This window comes from Polypterus senegalus, chromosome 3, assembly GCF_016835505.1.
Source record: "Polypterus senegalus isolate Bchr_013 chromosome 3, ASM1683550v1, whole genome shotgun sequence".
Classification (NCBI taxonomy): Eukaryota; Metazoa; Chordata; class Cladistia; order Polypteriformes; family Polypteridae; genus Polypterus; species Polypterus senegalus.
Genome location: NC_053156.1, coordinates 294,617,624 through 294,631,518, shown reverse-complemented (window position 1 = coordinate 294,631,518; position 13,895 = coordinate 294,617,624). Strand labels below are relative to the sequence as shown.

Sequence of the window (13,895 nt, the reverse complement as noted above, 5' to 3'; positions counted from 1 at the left end):
ACAAGCCAGCTTCATTTTGGAATAAGGTGCTGTGGACTGATGAAACTAAAATGGAGTTATTTGGGCATAACAAGGGGCGTTATGCATGGAGGAAAAAGAACACAGCATTCCAAGAAAAACACCTGCTACCTACAGTAAAATATGGTGGTGGTTCCATCATGCTGTGGGGCTGTGTGGCCAGTGCAGGGACTGGGAATCTTGTCAAAGTTGAGGGCGCATGGATTCCACTCAGTATCAGCAGATTCTGGAGACCAATGTCCAGGAATCAGTGACAAAGCTGAAGCTGCGCCGGGGCTGGATCTTTCAACAAGACAACGACCGAAACACTGCTCAAAATCCACTAAGGCATTCATGCAGAGGAACAAGTACAACGTTCTGGAATGGCCATCTCAGTCCCCAGACCTGAATAGAATTGAAAATCTGTGGTGTGAGTTAAAGAGAGCTGTCCATGCTCGGAAGCCATCAAACCTGAATGAACTAGAGATGTTTTGTAAAGAGGAATGGTCCAAAATACCTTCAACCACAATCCAGACTCTCATTGGAACCTACAGGAAGCGTTTAGAGGCTGGAATTTCTGCAAAAGGCGGATCTACTAAATATTGATTTCATTTCTTTTTTGTGGTGCCCAAATTTATGCACCTGCCTGATTTTGTTTGAACAATTACTGCACACTTTCTGTAAATCCAATAAACTTCATTTCACTTCTCAAATATCACTGTGTGTGTCTCCTATATGATATATTTAACTGACATTTTTTATTGGAACAACCAACGATTTATACAGGAAAATAATGACTATTAACAAGGTTGCCCAAACATTTGCATCCCACTGTATGTATTTATTTATTTATCTATTTACTTACTTAAACAGCTTCTGTAAAAAGCTACATTTCCCCATTTGGACAAAGGAAGGAAGTTAATTTTTTCTATTTATTTGAAGAGCTTTTGTAAAAAGCCAAATTTTCCCCACCGGACTATGCAGTGCTATGTATCTGCCTACACTCTATTGCCAAAAGTACTGGGACGCCTGCCTTTTACACACACATGAACTTTAAAGACATAGGCTGTAATATGGAGTTGGCCAACCATTTGCAGTTCTAACAGCTTCGACTTTCTCTGAAGGCTTTCCACAGGGTGAAGGACTGTGTGCGTTTATGGGAATTTTGGACCAGAAGAGCATTTGTGAGGTCAGACACTGATGTTGGATGAGAAGGACTGGCTCGCTCGCAGCCTCTGCTTGAATTCATCCCAAAGGTGTTCTGCCAGGTTGATGTCAGTCAGGGCTCCTTCTGTGCAGGCCACTCAAGTTCCTCCACACCAAACTCGCTCCTCCATTTCTTTATAGACCTTGCTTTGTTCACTGGTATGTGCCCAGTCATGTTGCCATCTCCAAACTGGTCCCACAAAGTAGGGAGCATGAAATTGTCCAAAATGGCTTTGTATGCTGAAGCATTAAGAATTCCTTTCACTGGAGCTAAGGGGCCAAACCCAACCCCACACCGTAACCCCCTTCCTTGGCACACTTGGCACAATGCAGTCAGGCGAGTCCTGTTCTCCTGGCAGACTCGTCCATCAGATTCCGTGATTCGTCACAACAGAGGACACGTCTGAACTGCTTGAGAGTCCAGTTGCAGGTGGTGGGCTTTACACCACTGCATCCGACACTTTGAATTGTACTTGGTGAAGTCAGGCTTGGCTGCAGCTGCTCGGCCATGGAGACCAATTCCATGAAACTCTCTCTCTACACTGCACTGTTCTTGAGCTTTTGGAGGTCTGTAGCTATTGACTCTGCGGAAAGTTGGCGACTTCTGCCCACCTCAGCATGCGCTGTTCCTGCTGTGATTTGACGTGGCCTACCACTTCGTGGCTGAGTTGCTGTTGTTCCTTCCACTTTGTTAAAACACCACTGACAGTTGACCGTGGAATATTTAGTAGCGAGGAAATGTCACAAATGGACTTACTGGCATCCTATGACGGTATCAGGCTTGAATTCACCGAGTTTCTCCCGAGAGCGACCCATTCTTTTTCAAATGTTTGTAGAAGCCATCTGCATGCCGAGGTGCTTGATGTTATACACCTATGGCCATGGAACTGACTGAAACACCTGAATTCAATGATTTGGGGAGGGGGGGGTCCCAATACTTTTGGCAATATAGTGGATGTAAATATCTGAAAACACATGATTTAAGACCTTCAAAAATGGTCTGCCATGTTGTAATCGGAATAAAAGTTTAATAAGTCACTGTGCTTTGTGCAAATATTTTAAACCTGCTTTTCTTTTCTTCTCACGTGCACATCTATCACAAAGCCAGATTTAGTACAGGGGCCCAGCATTTAGAATTGCTAGGCAAGCATCTTAAGACAAGACAAGTTAAGGACAACTGCGAAATGGGCATCATGCACTATTTCTGTGTGTCAGAGCCAGCATGACATTGGGTCTTCTTTTCCTTGTTTGGAATGGCATGATTTACCTAAGTGAGGGTCCTGCACATGGAGAATGAGTATAAAGCCTTGGAACTTTGCCCGGCCCACCTTTGAAGCAGACGGACGGATGAGAGATACCGTCATCCGATCCTGAAAATCCTTCCAATGCAGAGACAAAAATGGCAGACTCTACACATGGGCGGCTTGTGATGGCTTCCCGTCTGTTATGCCGTATAAACCATCATTAAAGAAAGTTATTTTCTCTTATGTGATTTCTTACCGCCGTATCACTAAGGGAGGGATATCGCCTCTTTTATAATACAGTGGGACCTTGAGATACGAGTGCCCCAACGTACGAGTTTTTTGGGATACGAGCCGTCACTAGGTCGATTTTTTGCCTTGAGTTACGAGCCAAAATTTGAAATACGAGCCATCAAAGAGCATGTCACTGCACATTCCGAGGAACTGACGACAGAGGAGTTGACGGAACTACAGACGCAGCAACATACGGAGGTTCTGCAGCAGATCGGCATCGCGGAGGAGGTTATCTCTTAAAGCGAGATAAAGGAAGTGTTTGCAATGTGGGAAAATGTTTCGAACTTTAAAGAAACACCCTGAAAAAGTTACAACTGGTCATGCGGCGGCGCCATTTAATGACACTTGATTTTATTGAAAAGAAACCCTGAAAAAGTTACAACTGGTCGAGCGGCGCTGCTTTTTAATGACACTCGCCTAACTCATTTCAGAAACATTCTAAAGGGGAGGAAGAAACAAAGCTCCTTGGACAGGTTTCTATTGAAACGCCTTGAGAATCAAAGTGACGAAAGCGTGGCAAAAAAGAAAAATAACTACTGAAGAAGAAAATTAAGTTAAGCAAAAGTGAAGTGAAAGAAAAAAACATTACAATACGCTAATCAGCTTCGCCAACATCTGTTTATTTCTTTAGATTCTCTTTTATGTATTAGGTTTTATTTTGTTTGTATACAATATTTGTTCATTATAAATATATTTTTCTTATGTTGAAAACATTTAACAAAAAATTGGGGTGGATTTTTGGGGGCTGGCACAAATTAATCTCTTTTCAATTAATTTCAATGGGGAAAACTGATTTGAGATACGAGGATTTTGACTTACGAGCTCGGTCACGGAACGAATTAAACTCGTATCTCAAGGTATCACTGTCTATTCTATATATATCTATTTAGGTTCAGGTTACTTAAGACGCCACAACTGCAAAACGAACGTATTTCCAGGGAGCTAGCGCCTCCAAATGGAATACAAATGTGTAACTTTACAATCACGTATCTGCATTCTGAGCAAACACTCCTTGCGACATTTAAGAAGTCTGTAAATGTTATAAAAATTCTTATGACGTTTAATTTTCAGATAATTCACACCAATCAAAATAAAAGAGCAGTTTTGATGTAACATTTTCCAAACAACAGGAAGAAAGCACATTTATCACATACCACAGTTTGCCTTCGTTCCTTGCCGTGAACACACCTAATGTATACGCAGCTGGATTCTAGTTTCATAGTCTTTGTTCTCAATGATGATTAAACACCTCAAATTCAAAACTATACATTTCATTTTGTACAAAACGACAACTGGTAACAGAAGTTAAGGGATACATAATCAGGCTGTAAAATAAAACACTTTTAACAAAACATAATGGTTGAAATAAATCCATGTATGCCTAACCTTTGTAATACTGCAAGGCAGCTATCAGCCTCTGGATTTTTCTTGCTAGAAGTTTTCTTTATATTTTTATGCTTCCACTTACGCTATCCTGCAAATACAGTACACAAATGTTCAAAATGTGCAGACTGACGTCATTATTTATTTTATTCCATTCTCAGTCAAGCAGAACTTTAAACTGTGTTTGAAGCTTTGATGTAAAACTCCCAGAATGGCAAACTGTGTAAATTCAGATACTTTCAAGCATACATACCTGCAGAGCAAAAGAAGAAAACCTGCCAACAAAGTGGACCATTAAGCATAAAGAGTAAATAAGTGTGACTACATTACTCATGTAACACAATTAACAGAAGTTGTTTCTTCTCAGACGGTAACCCAGACAAGATTAGTACAAAGTGATTTTTGCTTATACAGAACAATAAAAAAAAGACCACCCGTTGGCATCAAAGTACAGTATTGTGTTAGAACAGAGCACAACATGTGGAAATTCATGGGGTGAATTCATCGAGTGCAAACTCTGAAAAGTGCCAGGTGACCGATTGTGCTGTGCAACTCAGTAGTATAATCTTATTTTGAAAAATATTCCTGAGGACAAAAGTGCAAACAGGGCAGATAGTGGCGTGCTAATACGTCAAGACGTCACCTTTCCCAGCCACTCATTCCATATTGTGAGAGGCAGCCAGAGTCCATTCTGCTGGTAACACATACAGTTCCAGAAATGAAGGCTGTAACAGGATAAATTACATGGTAAGTATATGCAGAATTGTGTCTTTTCATGCTTCTTTCCGTCATTTGACACTTCACTGAGGCCCATGCAATATTTTGCGGTTTGGTTATAACTGATCTCAAGATAGTCAGTGACAAACTGACAACTAGGGATGCTCATTATGAGAGAGAAAAAAAAAAAGCACATTCATCCTAAATGAGAGGACATGATGTTCAATTCTTCCTGCAAGGGTATCTATCTATAAAGCAAATTTGGAAGGAACCTGATTTGATTTTAACTGGGCCCACCTAATGGAGCATGGCAAGGCAATCACTTGACCGAGGTCTCTTGCCTTTATAAACCAACCTCAAGCCAAAGAAAAACAACAACAATGAATTGAGTTTAGTCAATAAGTGGATCGTCATCATCATCTTCTTGCAGCTCCAGGCGTGCAAATGGCCTCTGTGAAGGTGCAGCCCTCTTCTTTGTTAGGACGATGAGACACGTCAGAGCTGTCAGAAGCATCAAAGCCCCAATGACTATTCCCAGCATCTCTGGGAGGCTTACACACCACTGGCTAGACAGTAAACACTTGACATGAGAGAAGGAGCCATTATTAGGCAGCTCTTGCATTTCTAGCAGATGACACATCAGAGGGTAGATGTCTACAATGTTCATCGTGTTGTGCTTGTAGCCTTTCCGGAATGATGGACCATGGGCAGCCAGGAAGGGATGCATGCTGGGTAAGTCATTATCATAACCATGATCACCCACTGTGAAAACAAAACCAAAAAACAGATTAGGTTTTTAACAAAAAGAAATTGCAGAGCACACAGTTTCTATATTCAGTAGGCCTGATTACGTGCATTAGAAGGTTGCAGCTGGTAAAGAAACAATAATGAGGTCCAGAGCAAACTTGAACCTTCTCTTAATGAGGTGAATGCTATTAATCATTAAGCTGTTTACTTCTTCTTTTGTAGAGACACACAAAGCAAACATACCATTTTGGCTTTTTGCAAATGAAGCTCGAGTGTTTAATGACCGTTTCCTTTCACACAGCTTTATAATGAATGTCTCCAAACTACAAAAGAAAACTTCCAATCGACACTTCTGCTTGTTGTTTGTCAAATCTAAAGATGTGATGTTGCTTAGAAAGTCTGGCAAAATTAGTAAGGCTTCTCCGAGGTAATGCTGCTGGAAATAGGTGTTGGTGAGGCCAGCAGGGGGCGCCCGGTCTGAATGGGGATCCCAGTGCCCCAGTGCAGTGTTGGGGATGCTATGCTGTAAAAGTTGGCGCTGTCCTTAGGATGAGATGTAAGGCCAATGTCCTGACTCTCTGTGGTCATAAATGATCCCTGGGCAGCATTTGTGTGTCACGATATCCTGGCTAAATTGCCCTCCATGGTTTAGTCATTCAGTCCCCCTAATCATCCCCTGTATCTAACTGGCTAACCATCTCTCACCACTTCACCACCTAACAGCAAATGTCTTGTGTGAGTACCTGTGGTCGCATCATCCAGGTAGGTACTACTCATGCGTGGTTGGTTGAAGTGGCTCCCCACTCACTATGAAAAGTGCTTTGAGTAGTGAAAAAAAGCACAATATAAATGTAAAGAATTTATTATCTCTCTATTATAAAAAAAAATTCTGTTGGTGGGAATGACTAGGAGAAACAACAACAATGAACTGTTGTTAATCTTCACATTAAGATAACAGAAGACAAATAAAACGCTCCGTGGCCATTCTCTTTTGTCTCGCGAGGATATAGAACATGAGATTCTCGCAAGACACTCCCTACTTACAAGCAATATCAAGAGCACGGCCATCAAAAAAAAAATCTGTAGTGTAAAGGCTCGCAGCACACACAGATACAAGGGTCTCAGTGCATATAAAGTGTATAAAGGACGTTATAAATGAAACGATCGCATTAGCGCAAACAAAAGGAAATTAATCATCGGGACCAGGTGTAATTGAAAAAATAGCGAGACAAAGCGAGGTCAGAAATAAAAGGCAAAAACAAAGTTTTTTCGCATTCGCATCATTCAATGCACAAAACGTAGATTTACACAATAATGGACCATACACTATGAGAATCTATGGTCCTGCAACAGTTAAAGCAACGACAAGTTTGATTTCAAAGAAAACACAATTCGGTCAGGTGTATATTTATGATCACAAAGTGAGCAGCAGAGACACGAAGTGGCAAAAAGGACAGCGGCTGTACAGGCTTTAAAATGATCGACCGGATGCGCGACAACAGCTGAACCCCATTCACAACGTGAGCAGAATTACACGTCATGAAAGAAACAGATTTAACCACGCCCGGGGCCGGAAATAAAGGACAATTATTGTTTTTACAACTTCACGCGAGACAAGGCGGTGAGCCATCATTTAAAAAAAGTCCACAGACATCTAACCTAGCAGTTGTTGGATTGCTTTTTGAAGACAAGCATCATGTGCTCCCTGCTCTTAAACACAACGACATGCGACAAGCAGAACAGGCAGCTCGCCAGCGGCAGAAAGACAGCAGATGATCCGACGGCATCTCCTTAGTGTACGTTCAGCCGTTAAACCCCTTCACAACGCAAGCAGCGTTATACGTTTGGCGAGAAAGAGATGTAACCACGCACGGGGCCAGAAATAAAGGATAAGTATTGTTTTTACAAAAGTTTTTAAAATAAAAGTGAAAATAATGTATATGTAACAATTCCCATGAAAATAACAATCTCTTCAAATTGTATATCTGGTAAACCAAACATGGGGGAGGGCGAGCGAAGCGAGCAGGGGGCAGAGCCCCCTAGTTATTACTATGAAACTCTACCTGTCAACATATCAAGATTTCAATGCAAAAAGAGTTCAAGTTGAAACACTCACACTACTTACGCATCTGCTTGGAATTAGTCTCATTAAATGATATGCAGAATGTTGTACTCGTGAGTTATGACCCGTCACTCAACCCACATGGCGCTTCTCCATTCACTGCCTATACTTTCTGACATTAGAAACTTCACGACAGAAGTTTCAAAATCAAATTTTACGTATTCTTGTTTCTGTTTTGTAAATAAACAAATGTAAAAAAACAATGGAAGTTTTTCTCTTGCTTGTGCCTGGGTTATAACATACGAGTACGCAGAATGTTATATAAGTCATCCTTCAACTAACCACTGACCCTTCTTCTAAAGTCACTTATCTCGAGCAGGGTCCCAAGGGAAGATGGAGCCTATGCCAGCAAGTATCGGGTGCCAGGCAGGGACAATCAGTGGACAGGGCGTCAGTCCTTTGCAGGCAGAACACACACACACGGGCCAATTTAGCACCACCAAATCACCTAACCTGCAAGTCATTCAACTGTAGGAAGAAACTTTTAAGTCCACCAATGGTCACCATCCAGTTTGACTGAGCTTGAACAGTTCTGTAAAGAAGAGTGGGCAAATACTGGGCAGTCCAGATGTTCAAAGTTGGTAGGGAAGAACGCCAACAGACTCATGGCTGTAATCAAAGCAAAAAGGGTGGGGGTTCTAAAAAGTACTGAAACAAAGGGGGATGATCCATTAACTATCTTTTACTATTGTTTTAAACTATTTCTATTATATCTTTCACTTGGCTGTTATAAGTGGCATTGAGTAAATACAACTGGGGAAATAATTTTTTTGTGTTTTCATTTCAGGCTGCAAAGCAACAAAATGCGAATATTTCGAGGGGTGGGGATTATTCTTTTCTATACATGTTGTTTCACATAAAAATGTATATTTTTTGCCCTTTAAGGGAAATTTATTGAAGTATTATTTTATGACAAATGAACAATGAGCGGGGGACACGGTGGTGTAGTGGTAGCGCTGCTGCCTCGCAGTTAGGAGACCCGGGTTCACTTCCCAGGTCCTCCCTGTGTGGAGTTTGCATGTTCTCCCCGTGTCTGCGTGGGTTTCCTCCCACAGTCCAAAGACATGCAGGTTAGGTGAATTGGCAATCCTAAAATGTCCCTGTGTGCTTGGTGTGTGTGTGCCCTGCGGTGGGCTGGCGCCCCGCCCAGGGTTTATTTCCTGCCTTGCGCCCTGTGTTGGTTAGGATTGGCTCCAGCAGACCCCCGTGACCCTGTAGTTAGGATATAGCTGGATGGATGAACAATAAGCGTGTAGAATTTTATTTTGCTAATAAATAAAAAATGAAAAGATCGTCTGCAGATTAATTTTACAAATATCACTTGAATACTGTGTATAACTAACTTACTAAGCCACTTATGCAGGAACTCAGTGTAAAAAAACACACACACACAAACATAATAAAATACAAGAAAAATAATAATAAAAAGACAAAAGCAAATCAGAATATGTAATCAGCCAATTCTAGTACCATGAAATCGGTGATTGGTATTTAGCCCTAAAAGAATACCATCCCTAACTCTAATGTAGTTGTTTTTTCCCCCTGCTTTATTTAATAAAAACTGGTCCTATTAAAATGTCTCTTGATTATAAAAGAAAATTCTGAGACGAGACGAGATTATTGCCAAGAGATTTTTTCAAGTCCCGCCCTCTTCTCCACCATTTCCAGTTAATGGCCCGCACCCATGGTCCTCTCACCTCTCATTTGTGTGAATGCTTTTGTCAGTTCCTGCACTCTCAGCTCTTATACATTTTAACGTTTTCCTCACTTTAAGTTCGCAATAAAAGAAGACTTACTATGTACAAATCTTAGTGAAGAATTTCATCCCAAAGGGTTATCAACAAGAGAAATGATGAAGTCAAATGAATTAACACGAAATTTGTCGATCGGTTAAACGGCAAATTGGTTAAATGTGTATCAATAGAGTACGCTGAAACATTTGGTGGTAATGGTGCAGAAGATGAAAACATCAACTTACAATATCACAAAGGATATCTACAACCGTTAACACCATCTGGTCTTCCAACAGCTGAATTACTGTTGAATGTAGGATGTATCGTAATGTTATTGCGGAATTTCTGTCTGAGTGATGGGCTATACAATAGGACAAGATTAGTTGTATTCAGAATTGGTCGAACAATTCTGACATATAAAATGTTAACAGGTGACAAGAAAGGTAATGTAGTACATCTTCAGGGGATAACAGACACCAAAGGAGATCTTGATATGCCATTCGTATTAAAACGTTTACAGTTTCCCATTAGAATAGCTTTTGCTGTAACAATTAACAAATCACAGGGACAAACATTCAAAAAAGTCAGTTTATTTATTAGAGAGAAAGAAACGATATTCACTCACGGTTAGTTATACGTTGCATTGTCACGATGTAAATCCAAATTCAATTCGATAGACGAAAAGTTAATTCCAAATATTGTTTTTACTGAAGTTTAAAAAGTATTTGCATGTTAATTTCAAAGCCAAACAGAACAAAAACGTATAACACAACGAATACCTCTAACGCAACACGAAACAATTTTCTTTCAATTTATTACGTTTTACTATTTTTTACTATGGTTATTTACTTGCTGTAATGTAAAATAGTTCTATTATGCATATATAACAATTCCCATGAAAATAACAATCTGTTTAAATTGTACATCCGCTTCCCCATACACGAGCGGCAGAGACGTGAAGTGGCTATCGTGTGGTGTTCGCCTGCCCAGGGGTTGGTGAGGGATGCGAATTATGTAATAAATCAGCCATGGGATCATCCTATTGAGCTCAGCTCTTGGTAACTTTCTAATTAGTTATGCCAAACTACTTACAGAGATTGGATCCTCCTGATTGAACAATAAGCCACCCCTCATCAGCAATCAATATGATTGGTTGGACTCTTGGACTGGCCTTGTAATGCAGCCTGTCTGGCAGGTCATTCCTCAGATACGCCTTCATGTTTGGATGACAGTTCTTCAGCTTGCTGTACACCAGTGAAATATCTGTAAGAACATACAATTGTTACATATACACAAGAGCTGTTGCCACCCCTGATAAATAGGAATAAAATAAGGTCATGCAAAAGGAAACAGCACAGATAATTAGACATGATTTATACTCCAAAACAGCAACTGTACACAATTTATTCCAGCATAACAACTTACTAACTAAAAAAATCAGATGTAGCCAGAATACAACTTTCTCCAAATTTGCAACACAAGTACAGTATAGATGATGTGAATTTGCCAACATACATGCAAGATGCAGTACCACTAATCTGTTTGAGCTTTCAAAAAGGCCAAAAACTTCAAATCTTGAACTTTTAAGACTGAAACTGAAATTCAGGAAAGTCCTAAATCCATACAGTGACCCCCACAATGTTTAGGACAAAGACATTTTTCTTTTGATTGACCCCTCTGCTCCACAATTTTAAATTACAAACCAAACAATTCAGATGTGATTAAAGTGCTCATTACAGACTTTCATCGAAGGGGATTTGCACACATTTCAGTCACACTATATAAAAATGATAACACGTTTTCAACAGGGCCCCTCCACCAAACCCCATTTCAGGGCACCATAATGTTTGGCGTCACAGCTGTTTAGGATTCCTCCGGTGGGTTTCATTGCTTCATAAGATACCTCGGTTTGCTTCTACCCTTTGGGTGTCTGGAGCTGCCATTGTTTAATATGAGGACAAGAGCTGTGCCAATGAAAGTCAAAGAAGCAATTATGAGGCTGAAAAACAAGAATAAGACCATTGGAGACCTCAGTAAGACCTTAGGATGACATAAATCAACTATCTGGAATATCATGAAGAAGAAAAAACACACTGGTGTGCTCAGTAATCACAAAGGAACTAGTAGGCCAAGGAAGACCTCCACTGCTGATGACAGAAGAATCCTCATTATGGTCAAGAAAAAGCCACAAACGCCTGTCTGACAGATCATACACAGTCGTCTGGGGGCCGATGTTCAGAAGACTTCATGAACAGAAACACAGAGGCCACGCTGCAAGATGGAGACCACAAAAACAGGATGGCCAAATTACAGTTTGTGAAAAAAGACTTTAAAGAGCCTGCAGAATTCTGGAAAAAGGTCTTATGGACAGACAGGACAAAGAGGAACCTGATCAGAGTGGTGACAAGAGCAAAGTGTGGAGACGACAAGGAACTGCCTGAGGTCCAGAGCAGACCACCTCATCTGTTAAACATGGCGGTGCTGGTGGTGTTATGGCTTGGCCATGTATGGCTGCCACAGTACCTTACTGGCACAATTCTCTTCATTTATGATGGAACTGCTGACAGCACAATGAATTGCGAGGTGTGTAGAAACATCAGATCTGCTTAAGTTCAGTAAATACCTCCAAACTCAAGTGAATGGCACTTCATCCTCCAACAAGATAATAAGCCAAACAAACTGCTGAGGCAACAGGAGTTTATCAAAGCTAAAAAAATTGAGAATTCTTGAAGTGCCAAGCCAGTCACCTGATTTAAATCCAACTGAGCAGGCCTTCCACATACTGAAGAGAAAATGTAAGGAGACAACAAGCAGTAGCTGAAGATGGCTGCATTAGGGGCTTGGCAGAGCATCACCAGGGAAGATCTTCAGCACCTGGTGATGCCTATGAATCACAGGCTTCAAGCAGTCATTGCATGCTGGGATATGTGACAAAGTCCTAAATATGATGACTGAGTTAACAGACCCGCTATTGCTGTGTCCCAAACATCATGGTGCCACCCCTGAAATGGGTGGGACTGTGTAAGAAAAGTGTTGTGTGACCAAAATGTGCGCAACTCCCCTTAAATGAAAGTCTGTAACGTGCACTTTAAACACAAATCTGAAATGTTTGATTTGTAATTTTAAACTGTAAAGCAGAGGGGGAAAACAAGGAAAAATGCATCCTTGACCCAAACATTATGGGAGGGGGGCACTGAATGTCATATTTTGCGAGCCTCTGAACAGTGGTTTGACAGAAGTTAGTTAAGTATTAGCAGTAGTTAAGAACTTGAAGTTGAATAATTGGAAGTCACCCAGAACATAATCAGCTGTTAAGACAAATGAGTGCTCATTGTCTAAAACATTTCATAAAAATGAGGTTCATTTGTTCTCGAGTTAAGCCGACGGCACACCACACAAGTTCTAATCAGAGGGAATGTCAAACCTGACAACTACAGTTGCTGATCTCATAAAAATCGCAGGGTATATCTAATTAGATGACTATAACAACTTGCCAGCACACTTTGAAATTTCCAAAGTATTGCAAGCTCTTTGGGCGGCACGGTGGCACAGTGGTAGCGCTGCTGCCTCACAGTTAGGAGACCCGGGTTCACTTCCTGGGTCCTCCCTGTGTGGAGTTTGCATGTTCTACCCGTACCTGCGTGGGTTTCCTCTGGGTACTCCGGTTTCCTCCCACAGTCCAAAGTGTGTGAGTGTGTGCCCTGCTTGGGGTTTGTCTCCTGCCTTGCGCCCTGTGTTGGCTGGGATTGGCTCCAGCAGACCACCCATGACCCTGTAGTTAGGATGTAGCGGGTTGGTTAATGGATGGATGCAAGCACTTTATCTGAAAGCCAACAAGGTGTTGCCCAACAGAGCCAGATCCTGTATGAAGGCTTCGACTGCAATCTTGATATACCTGTTGTGGCAGGTAAAACCTGTAACATCAGACAGATGACTCTCTCTTCTGTCTGTAGGGTCCAAAACACCTGCGTTTCTTATTCCTTGTAGGCTGCGTTCTATGCATTGTACTTACAGATGAGCATTCACTGGTTGTCAGATCTAACACACGGGCAGAGCCCACCCTTAAGTCTTGGGACACAGTCAGGCCTTTTTGATTTTGTTGCAGTGAGTTGCACATTAGTTGGATTGAGTTGCTGGTCATGTCAGATTACACAACTGGTGTTCACTGGTGTGCACTAGAAGTACCCTCATCTCTCTAAGATAATGTAAGTGAAGTCTGCAGTGTCCTGAAAATGTTATTTTAGACGCAAAAATTTTCAAAACTTGAACTAGAGAAATCAAAATGTGCTTTTCCTCAGAAAATGGAAAATAATTTTAGAACAAAACCTCCTTTTTATATAAAAATGGAGAAAGGAAAACTTTAAATAAGTTATACTTTTACTTTTCTCAAGATCAACCTCACTGGTCAACAAGCATTTTGCTAATACTTTCACGTCCTGCGAGACGAGACTTTGT

At 41.1% G+C, this 13,895-nt stretch overlaps 1 protein-coding gene across 2 annotated transcripts in view; it reads right to left on the bottom strand.

Moving 5' to 3' along the window:
* Positions 1-3,775: 3,775 nt before the first annotated feature.
* The window catches only part of enpp4 (ectonucleotide pyrophosphatase/phosphodiesterase 4), a 49,565-nt gene continuing 39,445 nt past the window's right edge, over positions 3,776-13,895 (bottom strand). For both annotated transcript variants that reach the window (XM_039749452.1, XM_039749453.1), the window contains 2 exons: positions 10,533-10,703; positions 3,776-5,600 (listed from right to left, as the gene is read on the bottom strand). In XM_039749452.1, coding sequence (XP_039605386.1) covers positions 5,230-5,600; positions 10,533-10,703 — 542 coding nt within the window. In that variant the 3' untranslated portion in view covers positions 3,776-5,229. The remainder of the gene's footprint in view (positions 5,601-10,532; positions 10,704-13,895) is intronic.